General features: G+C 45.0%; 1 protein-coding gene across 4 annotated transcripts in view; it reads right to left on the bottom strand.

Moving 5' to 3' along the window:
• The window catches only part of LOC132383098 (neuronal-specific septin-3-like), a 52,253-nt gene that overhangs the window by 22,961 nt on the left and 11,885 nt on the right, over nucleotides 1-17,407 (bottom strand). For 3 of the 4 annotated variants that reach the window (XM_059953888.1, XM_059953887.1, XM_059953889.1), the window contains exons 2-5: nucleotides 14,772-14,966; nucleotides 9,874-10,002; nucleotides 4,087-4,168; nucleotides 1,816-1,953 (exon numbers count right to left, since the gene is read on the bottom strand). In XM_059953888.1, the coding sequence (XP_059809871.1) occupies nucleotides 1,816-1,953; nucleotides 4,087-4,168; nucleotides 9,874-10,002; nucleotides 14,772-14,934 (512 nt within the window). In that variant the 5' untranslated portion in view covers nucleotides 14,935-14,966. Of the gene's footprint in view, nucleotides 1-1,815; nucleotides 1,954-4,086; nucleotides 4,169-9,873; nucleotides 10,003-14,771; nucleotides 15,353-17,407 lie in introns of those variants that run through there. The other variant, XM_059953885.1, reaches the window with a different exon arrangement.

The following is a 17,407-nucleotide window of genomic DNA, read 5'->3' as shown; positions in this document are numbered from 1 at the left end:
TGCCACAGGGATCAGTGCTGGGTCCATTGTTATTTGTCATCTATATCAATGATCTGGATGATAATGTGGTAAACAGGATCAGCAAATTTGCTGATGATACAAAGATTGTAGGTGTAGTGGACAGTGAGGAAGGTTTTCAAAGCTTTCAGAGGGATTTGGACCAGCTGAAAAAATGGGCTGACAAATGGCAGATGGAGTTTAATGCAGACAAGCGTGAGGTATTGCACTTTGGAAGGACAAACCAAGGTAGAACATACAAGGTAAATGGTAGGGCACTGAGGAGTGCAGTAGAACAGAGGGATCTGGGAATACAGATACAAAATTCCCTAAAAGTGGCGTCACAAGTAGATAGGGTCGTAAAGAAAGTTTTTGGTACATTGACATTTTTAAATCAAAGTGTTGAGTATCAGAGTTAGAATGTTATGGTGAGGTTGTATAAGGCATTGGTGAGGCCGAATTTAGAGTATTGTGTGCAGTTTTGGTCACCAAATTACAGGAAGGATATTAATAAGGTTGAAAGAGTGCAGAGAAGGTTTACAGGGATGTTGCCGGGACTTGAGAAACTGAGTTACAGAGAAAGGTTGAATAGGTTAGGACTTTAGAAGAATGAGGGGAGATTTGATAGAGGTATATAAGATTATGATGGGTATAGATTGAGTGAATGCAAGCAGGCTTTTTCCACTGAAGCTAGGGGAGAAAAAAAAACAGAGGACATGGGTTAAGGGTGAAAAGGGAAAAGTTTAAAGGGAACATGGGGGGTGGGGGGCTTCTTCACACAGAGAGTGGTGGGAGTGTGGAATGAGCTGCCAGATGAAGTGGTGAATGCAGGCTCACTTTTAACATTTAAGAAAAACTTGGACAGGTACATGGATGTGAGGGGTATGGAGGGATATGGTCTAGGTGCAGGTCAGTGGGACTAGGCAGAGCCAAGAGCCAAAAGGCCTGTCTCTGTACTGTAATGGTCTCTGGTTCTGTGGTTCTTTCTGGTCAATTTATTCACAATATTTAGTTATTCGGTTCAACCCTCATCCCATCCTTCCACTCCTGGAGTTGCTTGCGAACAACTGGAATGGCCAGATGTTACACACTTTCAGCACTGATGGCAACATTCAAATGAAGATCCAAATTCCATTCTCAATCCTGTTCTGGCATGTTGGTCCATGGCCTCGTCTTGTGCCGAGAGGAGGCCACCCTCAGGGTTGAGGAGCAACACCTTATTTTACATCTGGGTAGCCTCCAACCTGATGGCATGAATATTGATTTCTCCTTCCAGTAAAAATAATTCCCTCCCCTTTTCCTCTTCTATTCTCCACTCTGGCCCCTTACCTCTTCTCACCTGCCTATCACCACCCCCTGGATCCCCTCCACCTTCCCTTTCTCCTATGGTCCACTCTCCTCCCCTATCAGATTCCTTCCCATCCAGCCCTTTACTAGCTTCACCTATCACCTTCTAGCTATCTTCCTTCCCCTCCTCCAAACTTTTTCTTCTGGCATCTTTTCCCTTCCTTTCCAGTCCCGAAGAAGGGTCTTGGCTTGAAACGTCGACTGTTTATTCCCTTCCCTGGATGCTGTCTGACCTTCTGAGTTCCTCCAGCAATTTGTGTGTGGCACCTGAATGAAATTACTCTAATTTCATGAAAAACTCATTCCCATTCGGAGTGGAGCCTAATACGGAAGAGAGTTGTCTCGTAAAGTTTGCAAAGATTTCCGTTAATGCATGGCTCATACACGTTGGTAGACCCTGTAACCCCTTGCAATAGAAGTTAGCGATAGGCTAGGGCTGGGGAATGCGGGATTTGTACTGTTTATACTTACGAGTGCCCTGTGGGGGAGATGAAGTAGAGGCAGCAGTGTACGCGGGTGTCGGGAATACGTTTCTTCCTCGAGATGTTCGCCTCCTCCTTCAGGAACTTCTCGTATTGTTCACTGATGTACTTCTCAATTGGCTCCCAGCTGCAAAGAGCGAAACGCATGTTGGAATCTGCTGGCTGCTGAGAGGGTAGGGGAACACTCAGGAGTGGACTGACACATGGGAGACGTGCGCCTGTTACTCTGATGGGTCTACCCTGAGTTCCTGCTGTATCAGTGTCAATAACCCATCAGAAGTGGTATTGCACAGCCTCAGAGTATTAGGGGTTTTAGATCATCTGGTATAATGATCAGATCATAGATCATTGACCTGAAAGACTAGCTCCACAGATGTTGTCTGACCTGCCAAGTGTTTCCTTCACCTTCTGGTTTCATTTCAGATTGAAGGGTTTAGTAGGGTGTCTCATGCAGACTAAACTGGTTTGTGGAGCGACACACACATTCTGTGCGAACCCCTTTTAAACCAGACTTTGCTGGGGACCTACAAAGGTGTGTGAATCAGTGGTGGTCAGGTTGGTCCCCGCGATTCTCTGAGGAAATTGCAAGGCCAGTGGCCACGAGCTTTACATGGGCTACGGCTCATTCCCGCCCCCACCCGCCCCTGACTGACTCCATCGCCACTCCCTGCTGCCTTGGTAAAACCGCCACAAAATAAAGGACCCTTCCCATCCTGGACATTTAGTCTTCCCCCTCCCACTGGCCAGAAGATCCAAAAGCCCAAGAGTGTGTCAAAGTAAATGTTAGTACATAAATACGTAACACTTTGCTTTGCTGCAGCTTGTGCATGGTGGGGGGGGGGGGAAGGGGTAGGGGGGTTTGCAGTTCTAGCGTTTTTACTGCCACTCATTCTTTGGCGGACTCTTCTGTTTTGGTGGATGTCTGTGAAAAACAAGAATTTCAGGTCGTAAATCGGATTATTGAAATATAGAACATATAGGTCACCATATTATCTCCCTGAGATTCATTTTCCTGTGGCCATGGTCAGCAAATCTATAGAATAGTAACTGCATCAGGATCAATGAAAGATCAACCAGAGTGCAGGAAACAAGAAATTGTGTGAATACAAATATAAATTAATAGCAATAAATAATGAGAAAAAGAGCCCTTAAAGTGAGACCATTGGTTGCGGGAACGTCTCAGTAGATGAGTATAATTATCCCCTTTTATTCAGGAGCTTGATAATTGAGGGGTAGTAACTGTTCTTGAACCTGGTGGTGTGAGTCCTGAGGCTCCTTTAGCTTCGTCTTGATAGCAGCAGCAAGAAGAGGCGGTGGGGATCTCTGATGATGGATGCTGCTTTCCTGTGATAACATTTCATGTGGATGTGCTCAGTGGTTGAAAGGGCTTTACCTGTGACGTACTGGGTGGAATCCACTACCTTCTGTAGGATTTTCCACTCAAAGGCATTGGTGTTCCCATACCGGGCCATGATGTAGCCAGTCAATACACTTTCTACTACACATCTATAGAAGTTTGTCACGCTGAATCAGGCTCAAGGCATTTCAACCCCACTGTTACCATACGCTCGAGCAGATCTCCTGTATGTAGAAAGATGGGATCTTGATTTTCCAAACTATCTCATCGTGGCCCATGCGAGCCTGGTTCCCAGCGGAGGCTGAGGAAGTGAAGAGCAGAGCTTCACTCGTACTTCTGCAGGGAGGCATCCATGCACACAAGGTGACCCCGGTGGTGTCCAGGTGTGTATTGTGTGCTGTTGGATCCACTTCAAGGGCCCTGCGTGTGACATCTTACCCACGGAGAACCAGGACGTTCCGACTCCCAACTCTCAACATTTTCAGGGAGCGTGGATCAAACAGCACGACGCAGACCCACTTCCATGGAATTCCATCCTCCCTTTCTATTCCTTTGGCAGGCTGGCCTACTTCAGTTCCGGCCTTTCACAGCCACTTTTTACACACCTTTGCTGACATCCCATGATGGACACAAGAGGAAATGGATGGGGGGGGGGGCATTCAGCCCCTCTTGTCTGCTGCACCATTCAGTGAGATCACAGCTGACCTTTCAGCTCAGCTCCATTTACCTGCAACCTCTGACCTTAACACACGCAGTGACCGTGCCTCCTCTATTCTCATGGGAAAAGGGTTCCAAACATTCACAGCTTCGGGTGAAGGGATTTGTTCCCAGCTCAGTCTGATGGCTGGACTTCACCCTGTTGACTGCGACCTGATGAGTGGTTCGAGTGTCTTTCTCACCTACCAGTTGTCATTGTTGATCTGATCTCCGAATCCAGGTGTGTCGATCACTGTCAGCTTCATCTTCACCCCCTTCTCCTCGATGACTGAAAGAAAATAAAACCATCATGTCCATTACAACGAGCACATTGGCCTTGAGTGTTTTTCTGTTTTTTCTGGGAGTATTAGATTACCAGTGTTTGGCTGGTCATCAACAATGGACTGATGAAGCTGATGTTGTCCAATGAACTGCCTCTAACTCTGGAGCCCCAACTCCACTCAACCTGATTGGTTCAGAGCAACTCCACTCAACCTAATTGGTTCAGAGCAACTCCACTCAACCTGATTGGTTCAGAGCAACTCCGCTCAACCTGATTGGTTCAGGGCAACTCCGCTCAACCTGATTGGTTCAGAGCAACTCCGCTCAACCTGATTGGTTCAGAGCAACTCTGGAGACCCAACCCCGTTCAACCTGATTGGTTCAGACCCCAGCCTACTTGCCACTTTCTCTGTAAAGTGGCAGGGCTGCTGACTGATTGCTATAAACTTGCGGCCTATATTTTGCTGTGGAGCCTGGGAAAAAATTGTGAGGGTGATCTGCTTACTCTGGGCTTGTTTTGAAGTACGGGGCAGCTTATTTTTCTTACTGGGCCCTGAAGCACAGAATGGGATGTTTGGTGGTGTTCAGTTCCATTCTCACCTCCTCAGAAAGTGTAATCCTGTGTGTGAACACCTTCACCAGAACTGCAGGGGTACAGGATGATGGCTCACCACTACTTTCCCCAGGGCAATTCAGGATAGGTCATAAATGCCCAAGTCCCGAAAACTGAATAAAAACTGAAAAGGTAATTAATTGGAATTGGTTTATTGTTGTCACACGTACTGTGGTACAGTGAAAAGCTTCTCTTGCATTCTGTTCGTACAGATCAAATCATTACACAATGCTTTGGTTAGAACAAGGTAAAATAGTAACAGAAAGCAGAATGAAGTATGACAGCTACAAGAGAGTGTCCAGTATAGGTAGACAATAAAGTGCACAATCGTAGCAAGACAGATTGTGAGGATGAAAGTCTATCTTATTGTACTCGGGCACCATTCAATCATTCCCTGCCTCTGGGGTAGACGCTGTCCTTGACCCTGGTGGTAAATGTGTTCAGGGTTTTGTATTTTCTGCCCCATGAGAGGGAGGAGACGAAAAATGTTTGGGTTGTCATTGGGGTCTTTAATTATAATTTTAATGCTTTACTGAGGTAGTGAGAAATGCAGTCAGAGTCCAAGGAGGGGAAGTTAGTTTCTAGGAAACTCTGACTACAACTCTCTGCAGTCTCTTGAAGTCACGGCCAGAGTAGTTGCTATTCAAGGCGAGATGCACCCAGAAAGGATACTCGGTGTGGTGCATCAATAAAAAGGGTTGGTGGGGACATGTCAGATTTATTTTTAGCCTTCAGATGAAGTAGAGGTAAGTTGACAGCTGGAGAAGCAGATAAGATCTCATGAGGTTTATTTGAATATACTGGCTTGGGTCAAGATGTGGGTTTGCACGCTGGGTGCTGGACACAAAGAGCTTGCAAAGAGATAGAGATCGGCTCAGTAGTTGCCAGATAGGATGCAATGTGGTTATTTCAGAAGGAGGAATAGAAAAGCAGTTTATTATTTAAATAACGCAGCACTGTAAAATGAAGACACAAGAGACCGCAGATGCTGGAATCTGGAGTTATGAAACCTGTTGGAGGAACACAGTGGGTGAAGACCGGGGGGCGGCTGACTTTTCAGGCCAGACCCTGCACCAGGACTCAATGTACGGACAGGAGATAGTCAACGTGGAGAGGTAAGGGGTGAGGCACAGGTGGAACCAGGTGAGATGAAAGGCAGATGGGCTCTGGTGGGATTGAAGACAGAAATAGAGCTGCACCTTCCAGCCTCTTTTCCCTCTCTCCATATCTGCCTCCATTACAGTATTACAGTGGGGTAAAGGCAATTGCAGAGAGGAGCTGGCCAAAGTTGATTGGACAGGGATTGAGCAGGGATGACGGTAGAACAGCAATGGCTAGAGTTTCTCGGGGCAGTTTGAAAGGTGCATCCCAAAGATGAGAAAAGTCTGCTAAAGAGAAGATGAGGCAACTGCAGCTGACAGCATGAATGCAAAAGAGAGGGCACATAATACAGTAAAAATTAATGGGAAGCTTTTAAAAACCAAAAGAAGGCAACTGATAAAAAGCATAAAGAGACAAAAGATGAAATATTAAGGTAAGCCAGCCAATAAATATCAAAGAGGATATTAAAGGTTTTTTTGCCAGATAAATAAAGAGTAAAAGAGAGGCAAGAGAGGATATTGGACCACTGGAAAATGATACTGGAGAGGTAATAATGGAGGAGAAAGAAACGGAGGACTCATTTATTATTTTGCATCAGTCTTCACTGTGGAAGACACTAGCAGTACGCCAGAAATTCGGGAGTGTCGGGGGGCAGAAGTGAGTGTAGTTGCTATTTCTGAGGAGAAGGTCCTTGGGAAGCTGAAAAGTAGATAAATCACCTGGACCAGATGGACTACACCCCAGGGTCCTGAAGGAAGTAGCTGCAGAGATTGTGGCGGTATTAATAATGATCTTTCAAGAATCACTGGATTCTGAAATGCTTCCCGAGCACTGGAAAATTGCAAATGTCACTCCACTCTTTAAGAAGGCAGGGAAACAGAAGAAAGGAAATAATAGTCCAGTTACCCTGACTTCAGGGGTTTGGAAGATGTTAGAGTCTATTATGAATGGTGAGGTCATGGAATTCTTGGTGTGACAGGACAAGGTGGGACAAAGTCAGTATGCTTTCCTCTAGGGAAAATCCCGTTGCCTAATGAATAAGTTGGAATTCTTTGAGGAAATTACAAGTAGAATAGATAAAGGGAATGCAGTGGATGTTGTATATTTGGATTTTCAGAAGGCCTTCGACAAGGTGCCATGCATGAGGCTGCTTAACAAGATAAACAAGTATCTTGTTAAGGAAGTTCATCCTTCTGGTTGGCTGCCAGTGATAAGTGGTGTTCCACAGGGGTCGGTATTGACTCCACTTCTTTTCACATTATATAGCAATGATTTTGATGACAGAATTGATGGTTTTTGTGGCCAAGATTTTAGGTGATACAAAGACAGGTGGAGACATAGGTAGCATTGAGGAAGCAGGGAGTCTGTAGAAGGACTTGGATAGATTGGCAGAATGGGTAAAGAAATGGCGGATGGAATATAGTATATGGTGATGCACTTTGGTAGAAGGAATAAAGGCATGGACTATTTTCTAAATGGGGGAAAATTCAAAATTCAGAGCTGCAAAGGGACTTGGGAGTCATTACGTAGGATTCCCTGAAGGTTAACTTGCAGGTAGAATTGGTGGTAAGGAAGACGAATACAACGTTAGCATCCATTTCAAGAGGACTAGAATAGAGACTATAGAGACTAGAATAAGGACTAGAATAGAGACTAGAATAGAGACCAGAATAAGGACTAGAATAGAGACTAGAATAGAGACTAGAATAAGGACTAGAATAGAGACTAGAATAGAGACTAGAATAAGGACTAGAATAAGAACTAGAACAGAGACTAGAACAAGGATGTAATGCTGAGGCTTTATAAGGCATTGGTCAGACCCCACTTGGAGTACTGTGAGCAATTTTAGGCCCCTTAACTAAAAGATGTGCTGACATTGGAGGGGGTCCAGAGAATGTTCACGAGAATGATTCCAGGAATGAAAGGGTTAACATTTGAGGACTACTCTGGGCCTGCAGTCACAGGAATTTAGAAGAGTGAGAGAGGATCTCATTCAAACCTATTGCATATTGAAAGGCCTAGACAGAATGAATATGGAGAGAATGTTTTGTATAATGGGTGCATCTAGGACCAGAGGGCACAGTTTCAGAATAGAGGCATGTCTATTTAGAACAGAGATGAGGAGGAATTTCTCTAGCCAGAGGGTGGTGAACCTGTGGAGGTCATTGCCATGGATGGCTGTGGAGACCAAATCATTGGGTATATCTAAAGCAGAGTTTGGTAGTTCCTTGGTTAGTCAGGGCGTCAAAGATTACAAGGAGAAGGCAGGAGAATGGGGTTAAGAGGAATAATAAATCAGCCTTGATGGAATGGAAGGGCAAGGTCGATGGGCTGAGTGGCCCAATTCTGCTCCTGTTTTTTATGGTATCTTCCTGTTATCCACCTGTTACAGTCTCCTTTCTTCTCCTTCGTATGTCTTGATCGCTTGTACATCTTCTCAACTTGTAATGACAAAGACAAGGGGTTTCAATTGTTTACACTTTTATTCCTGCCTTTTGAGTAAGATTTAAGGGAGATTGGGAGCGCCAAGGTAATCGGGGTTAGTGCAATTCTATTGTAGCTCAGGGCATTCCAAGTTTGGAGTTCAACTCCGGTGCCGTTGCTAAGGAGTTGGTACTCTATCCCCGTGACTGCGTAAATTTCCTCCAGGTGCTCTGGTTTCCTCCTACATTCCAAAGACGTTCCAGTCAGTAGGTTAGTTGGTCATTGTAAGTTGTCTGGTGATTAGGCTAGCAGCGTCTCTACTTTCTGGGAAGTCTGAGGAAAGTCCATCTCCCACCCCAGCCCCCCATCCTCATCACATTCTACAGGGGTTGCATTGAGAGCATCCTGAGCAGCTGCATCACTGCCTGGTTTGGAAATTGCATTGTCTCGGATCGCAAGACCCTGCAGCAGATAGTGAGGTCAGCTGAGAAGATCATTGGGTCTCTTCCCGCCAGTATGGACATTCACACTACATGCTGCATCCGCAAAAGAAACAGCATCACGAAGGACCCCATGCACCCTGCATACAATCTCTTCTCCTGCCGTCTGGAAAAAGGCACCGGAGTATTCGAGCTCTCACAACCAGACTATGTAACAGTTTCTTCCCCCAAGCTATCAGACTCCTCAATACCCAGAGCCTGGACTGACACCTTACTGCCCTGTTGTCTTGTTTGTTATTTATTGTAATGCCTGCACTGTTTTGTGCACTTTATGCAGTCCTGGGTAGGTCTGTAGTCTAGTGTAGTTTTTTTCTGTGTTGTTTTTTATGCAGTTCAGTCTAGTTTTTGTACTGTGTCATGGTCCTGAAAAACATTGTCTTGTTTTTACTATGCACTGTACCAGCAGTTTTGGCTGAGGTGACAATAAAAAGTGACTTGACTTGACTAGTGGTTAAATCGGTGGGTTTCTGGACAGTACGCTCATTGGGCCTGAGGACCTGTTCCACGTTGTCTCTCTAAATTAAAAAAGATTAACTAAAGGATCAATTGGGAATCCTAGATTACTTGGCAAAAGGGAGAAATCTTTGTCTACAGGAATGTAAGGAAGGAGGAACTCTTACTCACAAGCTAAAACTGTCGAGAGGCTGGAAAACCTGACCCAGATCCTGGTTCTGGAGGGAAGTTTGAAGACTTACTGTAAGTTTTGAATGACACATTTTAAATAATTTTGCTTGCAGGCCGAGGGGGTCATTTACAATCCAGATATTTGCTGACCATCCTTAACTGAGGAGGTAATTACAAGTCAGCTACATGGTTACAGTGTAGACCTCAGACAAGAACCACTGACGTACAGGTATAGCAGCTGCCACTTTGCAAGCATCTCACGCTCAGTAAAAAGCTGGAAAGGGGGAATTTTCCCCTTCTGGTCTCCCAGAAGGAAAATTCATCTGTTGTTTCTCAGTTCTGCACCCGATAGTGATTTACCTGCAAACTGCCATCTCTAATCTCAGTTCAGTTTTGTCTCCTTTACCTGGAAGAGTAACCATAAAGACTCTAGTTTACAGATATTCTCACCGTGTCCAACTGTTTTGATTTCCACTGTTTTTGGGACTTTCTCTTCCCGGTTTCGACCACAGGATTTCCGACTAACTTGTGACTTGAACAGGGTGTTCACCAGGGTTGACTTTCCCAGACCACTCTGCCCTAGAGCAAGGGAGGAAAGGAAATCAGTATTCGTTTAAAAAGGGGAAAGGGAAAACGAAAAAAAAATCTCGAATATGCTCAGCTGCTGATTTTGGACGGAAGGAAATGGAAATTGCTTGGAAAATTGGAGTCAAAACTGCATATAGACAAAAAATCACAGAGATGTGCAGCATAGAAACAGACCCTTCAGCCCATCACTTCCATGCTGACCCCATTTCCCCATCTACACGAGTTCCACTTGCCTGGATTGGGACCATACACTTGCTCATTTCTGTCTAAGTTCCTCATAAATGTAGGGATTATATCTGATTCCACCATCTCCTCTGGCAGTGCATTCCAGGTATCTCTTCCCTGTGCAGTCTATTTATTTTTGTCCGCCCGACATGCTCTTTGTATGTGTCCTACTTTGTTGCAGTTTCTGCAAGTTTCAACTTTAAATCTGCATTGGTTTGGTGTATGGGAGCCCCTGCCATAATGATAACAGAATTTTTTTGGTCTGGCCAGTTTCTGTTTCAATTTCATTCATTCCTGAATACAACATAATGACATCTCTGTCTACCCTTTCCATCGATACAGCTATTTCAACTGCTCTTTTAAATGTAAGTTATGTATCAGCTAGGAGCCACTTTTGAAGGCTTTCTTGACAAAAACTAAGTGATCTCTCAGTGCACATTAAGCCCATCACCGAACTAAGAAATTTCTTCAATTCAGTCACGTATGCTGAAATGGACTTCCCTTCCTTTTGATTCTGCTTATGAAACTAAAGTGTTTTCCAGTCAACATTGGTTTTGGTTCTAAATGTTCCTGCCTTACTTTCATGATATCAGCAAAGTTCATTCTGGCTGGTATGGCTGGAGCAGTTGAATATCTGAGCAAATGGTATGACTTTAAAACCAATACGCTCAGCAAAACTAGTACTCATTTCTCATTAACTAATCCATTTGCTTCAAAATACTGCTCAATTTGCTCAGTGTACAACACTCAGTTATCTGTTGTGCAATCAAACGCATCTAACATTTCGATGTAGCCAACATTTCTGCTCTTTATTTGTGATTATGATCACCCTGTGCTCACGATTTATGAACCTGTGAATTTGTCCATTTTCTGCTTTTTTTTCCTCAATCTTCTCTGTTTCTGCTTTGTAACTCTAAAACATTAAACTATCTTAAACATTAAACCTCATTGAAACCCAGTGAATGCTGAAAGGCCTCAAAAGAGTGGATGCGGAGAGGATGCTTCCTACGGTGGGGGAATCTAAGACAAGAGGGCACAGCCTCAGAATAGAGGGACGTCCTTTTAGAACGGAGATGAGGAGGAATTTCTTTAGGCAGAACATGGTGAGTCTGTGGAACCAGTTGCCATAGGCAGCTGTGGAGGCCAAGTCATTTGGTATATTTAAAGCAGAGCTTGATAAATTCTTGATTAGTCAGAGTGTGAAGAGATATGGGGAGAAGGCAAGAGATTGGGTCTGAAAGGGAAATGGATCAGCCATGGTGAAAAGGTGGAACAGACTCGATGGCCCAAATGGCCTAATTCTGTTCCTATATCTTATGGTCTTACAGTTGAAAGCAAAAACATGGATCCAGGAGTTACGTATCCTAGTTTTATTTTTACTTTAAGCGAGGCAAGCACCCATAACACGATAGGATCATAACGTATGCAACTCATTTATTTTTACATATAATCCACAATTATCTAAATGATCAAGAATGCTTAATCAAACAATACGTATATTTACAGTATTGCTCAAATACTACTGAAATATTAAATACACAACATTGACTAGATCCCAATAATCAAAAGTTGACAATGCACACTAGGAACACACAGTTCCTGAAAGGGTGAGAGGTCGTCAGCTGGGTAGGGATACAGTCACGGGGCTGTTTCATTATCAGGAGCATCACTGCCCTGCATGCATTCACTGGATCAGCTACTGACCGGACAATAGACCTCACACGCTGTCTGGCAGGTTGGGTCGGGTCTGCAGGTTTGGTCTGTGAAATCCCGATTCTGGGATTAAATCTGAAGAATTATATGAATCAGTCTTCTTAAAACTGAACAAGTACTAAAGTCTGAAGGCACCAGAGGGAGGCATCGAGTTTGTGCTAAAAGGACTTTTGCTAATGTCAGAAGAGATTGAATCACTGGCTGACGCTCTCTGGGAGTGGGAGTCTCCGGGGACATTTAGATCATTTTACTAATTGCAGAGATGGCAATAGTTATTGGTTGCATTACTCAACTTGTGCTGGCTGAAGCAGAGGAGGTCTAAGTTGTGAGCACGCTCAGAAGCATTGTGTGTGCGTGTGTGTGTGTGTGTGTGTGTGTGTGTGTGTGTGTGTGTGTGTGTGTGTAAAAGGAACTCTGTAAACAGGATGATCTATCTTACGGACCAGCTTTATCTGTCGCTTCCTTTGCCAAATGGGCATGCGCTGTCCTGTTAAACAATCCAGGGATGGGACAGAGAGTTCTTTACCCTACTTGCATGGTGGCAGGTATTTGGGGCAAAGATTTGCAAACCTTCATTCCCAGACACTGGACAGTTTGGCTGATCTGTTGGGTACCAGGAAAAGACACACATTCCACCTAACCCGCTCCTTTAGAAATATCCGCTGCTGTACCATACTGACAGGTGCCACACGTTGCAAGGGATTGGTACATTATAGGCGGCCAGTCATTGATCATCTGTGAGTGCACGCAGCCTTTGGCATCATTTCTGACTGTAATGTGAGCAGCGGTGTGCTCAGGTCTGGCTGTCTCCGACTCCAGCTGGTGTAATGGCTGATGGAGGGAAACTGTATCACCTGACTTCTGGCCTTTGTCGAACAGTGTCTCACCCCATCCTCTATGGGAATAACTAACAAACAAAAATCTCCAAAGAAAATGAAGAACTGTGAGGTTTTACCGTCTGGGATGTCTGAGCACTGGCTTTAACTCCCAATTCCCCTGAGTATCAGCTCTAGAGGGTGGGGAATCAATGGAGCACCCACTCTGTTCATTGCCAGTACGGTCATACTTGAGGGCATCAGACAGTCTGATCATGCATGGGTCAGCTTGAGTGATGGGTACTGTTTGAGTACCCTCCTTCCCTCCTCCACCCTCCACTCCCCTACTCCTACACAACTACTGTGGCTGAATGTTCCTTGACATGGTAGCCCAGCCAGTGTCCTCTACTCAGCGCCAACCCATTGTCTCAGATACCTTATTCCCACCATAATTCCACACACTTGATATTGACCCTTGATGAAGCTGAGGAACCCAGCCTTCATGAAGGTCAGCACAATCGCTCCGTCACCAGGATTCTTTCTCGGCACTTACAGAAAGCCTTCACCAGCTTTTACCTAGCTTCCGTGATCTCCTGATCTTTCAGAACAGGACTGTCCACTCTGAAAATGACCCCCAAAGCCGGCACAGGTCACTCCTGGAGGGGAGTGAGAGATCCACAGAATGTGATAGACCATAGGACATTGGACCAGAATTAAATCATTTGGCCCATCAACTCTACTCTGCCATTCTATCATGGCTGATATATTTTCCAACTCATCCCCATTCCCCTGCCTTCTCCCTGTAACCTAATCAAGAACCTATCAACTTCCACTTTAAATACACCCAATGACTTGGCCTCCACAGCCATCTGAGGCAACAAATTCCACAGATTCACCACCCTCTGGCTAAAGAAATTCCTCCTTATCTCTGTTCTAAAGGGAAGTCCTTGTATTTTGGTAGGACTAATCAAAATAGGACATACATGGTAAATGGTGGGGCATTGAGGAATGCAGTAGAACAGAGTGATCTAGGAATAATGGTGCATAGTTCCCTGAAGGCGGAATCTCATGTGGATAGGGTGGTGAAGAAAGCTTTTGGTATGCTGGCCTTTATAAATCAGAGCATTGAGTATAGGAGTTGGGATGTAATGTTAAAATTGTACAAGGCATTGATGAGGCCAAATTTGGAGTACTGTGTACAGTTCTGTTTACCAAATTAAAGGAAAGATGTCAACAAAATAGAGAGAATACAGAGGAGATTTACTAGAATGTTACCTGAGGTTCAGCACCTAAGTTACAGAGAAAGGTTCAACAAGTTAGGTCTTTATTCTTTGGAACGTAGAAGGTTGGGGGGGGGGGGACGATTGAGGTATTTAAAATTATGAGGGGGGATAGATAGAGTTGACGGGGACAGGCTTTTTCCATTGAGAGTAGGGGGAGATTCAAACAAGAGGACATGAGTTGAGAGTTAGGGGGCAAAAGTTTAGGGGTAACACGAAGGGGAACTTCTTTACTCAGAGAGTGGTGGCCGTGTGGAACGAGCTTCCAGTAGAAGTGGTAGAGGCAGGTTCGGTATTGTCATTTGAAAAAAATTGGATAGGTATATGGACAGGAAAGGAATGGAGTGTTACGGGCTGAGTGCAGGTCAGTGGGACTAGGTGAGAGTGAGTGTTTGGCATGGACTAGAAAGGCTGAGATGGCCTGTTTCCGTGCTGTAATTGTTATATGGTTATTCTGAGGCTGCACCAAAGGGGCAGGACTGTTATATAGAGCACTGAAACCACCAAGCCTCTTTGAAAGTGTTACCCAGTGAGTCTCCCTCACCCTCTGACCTGTAAATAGCCCCTCTGTGTTTATCCAGCTTCTTCTGAAAGTTATCATTAAATCCGTTTCCATTACCCTTTCCACTGATGGAATAACATTTTCCTCAGCTCCCCCCTTGGTCCCGTCCTGCACGAGCATGTGTGCTCTGGCAGGTCAGTGTTAATGCAACACCCAAATTCTTACCCACGACCATGATATTAAAATCGAATCCTGTCTTCATGGTCTTCCGTCGCATTTGCTCAATGATGGTGTCGATTCCCACGTAGCCCAGTAGCTGGGAGCCCACTGCCGATGGTTTCATGGGCACAGCGGGCTTGGGTTTGGCTTCTTGAACCACTTCCGACATGCCGGAGCCCAGTTTTCTATCCTCTTCCAAACCTTCGAGGAAGCAGAATTTGACAGAATAAATCCCACACCCTGACATCTCTTTATAGTCTCCTCTTCACCATTTTAACTCAAGAAAACTAATCAGCATCAGCCCTTTGTAGCTACTGCTCTCTACACCAGGCAACACACTGGAGAACCTCGTCTGCGCTCTCTCCATCACTACTACACCCTTTATATTGTGTGGTGACTAGAACTGTTCACAATATTCCAAGTGTAGTCCAACCAATACTTGGTACAGCTCCAACACGCTGTTTCAAATCTTCAACCTATACCAAAGCATACCAAATGCCTTCGTCATCACCCTAGGGACCTGTGCAACCACTTTCAGGAAGCTATGGACTTGCACCTCAGGGTCCTTTTGTGCAGTGACACTCCTGGGGTTCCCTGCCATTCACTCTGTGTGTGATTTAAGTGTTTGGCATCCCAAAGTGCATTTCCTCACACTTATCTGGATTAAGTTCCACCTGCCACTGTCCCGCCCAACTTTCTAACTGATCCATGTCCCTCTGTATATAGGCATCCATTAGTCTCGTGAGACCATGGATTTGCGCCTTGGAAGGTTTCCAGGACGCAGGCCTGGGCAGGGTTGTATGGGAGACCGGCAGTTGCCCAAGCTGCAGGTCTCCCCTCTCCACGCCACCGAAGATGTCCGAGGGAAGGGCACCAAGATCCAAGCAGCTTTGCACCGGTGTCGTCGCAGAACAACGTGTTGCTCAAGGATACAACACACTGCCTCAGCTGAACCAGTGACCTTCAGATCACTAGACCGATGCTTTATCCACTAGGCCACGCGTCAACAAATCTTTCACAAGCTTCTTCGCTATCTGCATCTCCAATTCGTTTGTCCCACACAACAAAAACACAAGAACATAAGAAATAGAAGCACTGGAAAGGGTACAGAAGAGATTTACCAGGATGCTGCCTGGTTTAGAGAGTATGCATTATGATCAGAGATTAAAGGAGCTAGGGCTTTACTCTCTGGAGAGAAGGAGGATGAGAGGAGACATGATAGAGATATACAAGATATTAAGAGGAATAGATAGAGTGGACAGCCAGCACCTCTTTCCCAGGGCACCACTGCTCAATACAAGAGACATGGCTTTAAGGTAAGGGGTGGGAAGTTCAAGGGGGATATGAGAGGAAGGTTTTTTACTCAGGGAGTGGTTGGTGTGTGGAATGCACTGCCTGAGTCAGTGGTGGAGGCAGATACACTAGTGAAATTTAAGAGACTACTAGACAGGTATATGGAGGAATTTAATGTGGAAGGTTATGTGGGAGGCAGGATTTAAGGGTGGGCCAAAGGGCCTGTACTGTGCTGTATTGTTCTATGTATCTGGCAGAACGAGCCTGCTCTGCCATTCAATAAGACCATGTCTGATCTGGCCATGGACTCATATCCACCCACCTGCCTTTTCCCCAAAAGCTGTAATTCACCTACTATGCAAAAGGACAGTTTCTACCCTTTTGCACGCAGCTCCTGATGTCTGAAGGCCAGCAATCCATCAACCCTGAGGATTATTTTCAGTTCCTGCTGGAGATAACTCAATGATCTCTGTACGTGGAGTTCTCCTCCCCTTGCCCTGTGATGTCTGCCTGCACCCTAGTCGAATCACTGCCCTGCCTATAACTTGCAGCAGGTGTCATGGTGGTGTGAATAACCCAGTAACCCGTGTGGGCAGCGACCGGAATGGCCATAAGGTACTCGTCAATACACAGCAGTCTATAGTCAGGCCCCAGAGATCCATGAAAAGGCTACACTCTACCGCTAAAACAAATACAATTTATCATTGTGGTTAAGGATCCTTTTGATAACAAAGAGTTACGCTATAACCTCTTTGACTTTGAACAACTGAAGCTGTACGCCGTAAACTGCGATGGAAGTTTTGTTAGATTTTAAATGTTCCCCTTTCTTCGTTTGGTCTCTTTATTCCCTCATTTCATCTTGACCCTTGTCAGTGATGTAGACACATGATTGGTTGATTTCAACAACCAATCAGAAGAACGCTTCTCCCAGACCGCTATCCCAGTCAAAGTGTCCGGCCGTAGTCAGGCACCTCTGTGGTGGAGCCTACCTCCACCTCTAATTGCCCCCATTAGGCCATGATTAACAAGGCCTCTCTTCCCAAAGCCCACCGTTGTAAGACAAACTCATGCCAGCTGTCCAAAGTTGAAAACTTTGCATTTCTTTTAACACCCAGATGTCCCACAGTTTTTAAAAGGGCGTTTCAAGTATGCTTGTTGTTACCACTTTGGATGGTATAGTCTCCATTTTTGCTCAGCAAGATCCCAGTGACTATGTAACTAAAAAAACAACAAAAAAGATTGCCCCGTGCTAGAAAACTGGAAACAGAAAATGTGAAAAATACTTGGTGGGTGGGTCAGGCAGCATCCGAAGATAGAGAGAAACAGTTAATGGTTCACATCTAAAAGTA

The sequence above is a fragment of the Hypanus sabinus genome, chromosome 29 (genome assembly GCF_030144855.1).
Source record: "Hypanus sabinus isolate sHypSab1 chromosome 29, sHypSab1.hap1, whole genome shotgun sequence".
In the NCBI taxonomy this organism is placed as follows: Eukaryota; Metazoa; Chordata; class Chondrichthyes; order Myliobatiformes; family Dasyatidae; genus Hypanus; species Hypanus sabinus.
This window is presented reverse-complemented; position numbering and strand designations above follow the sequence as displayed.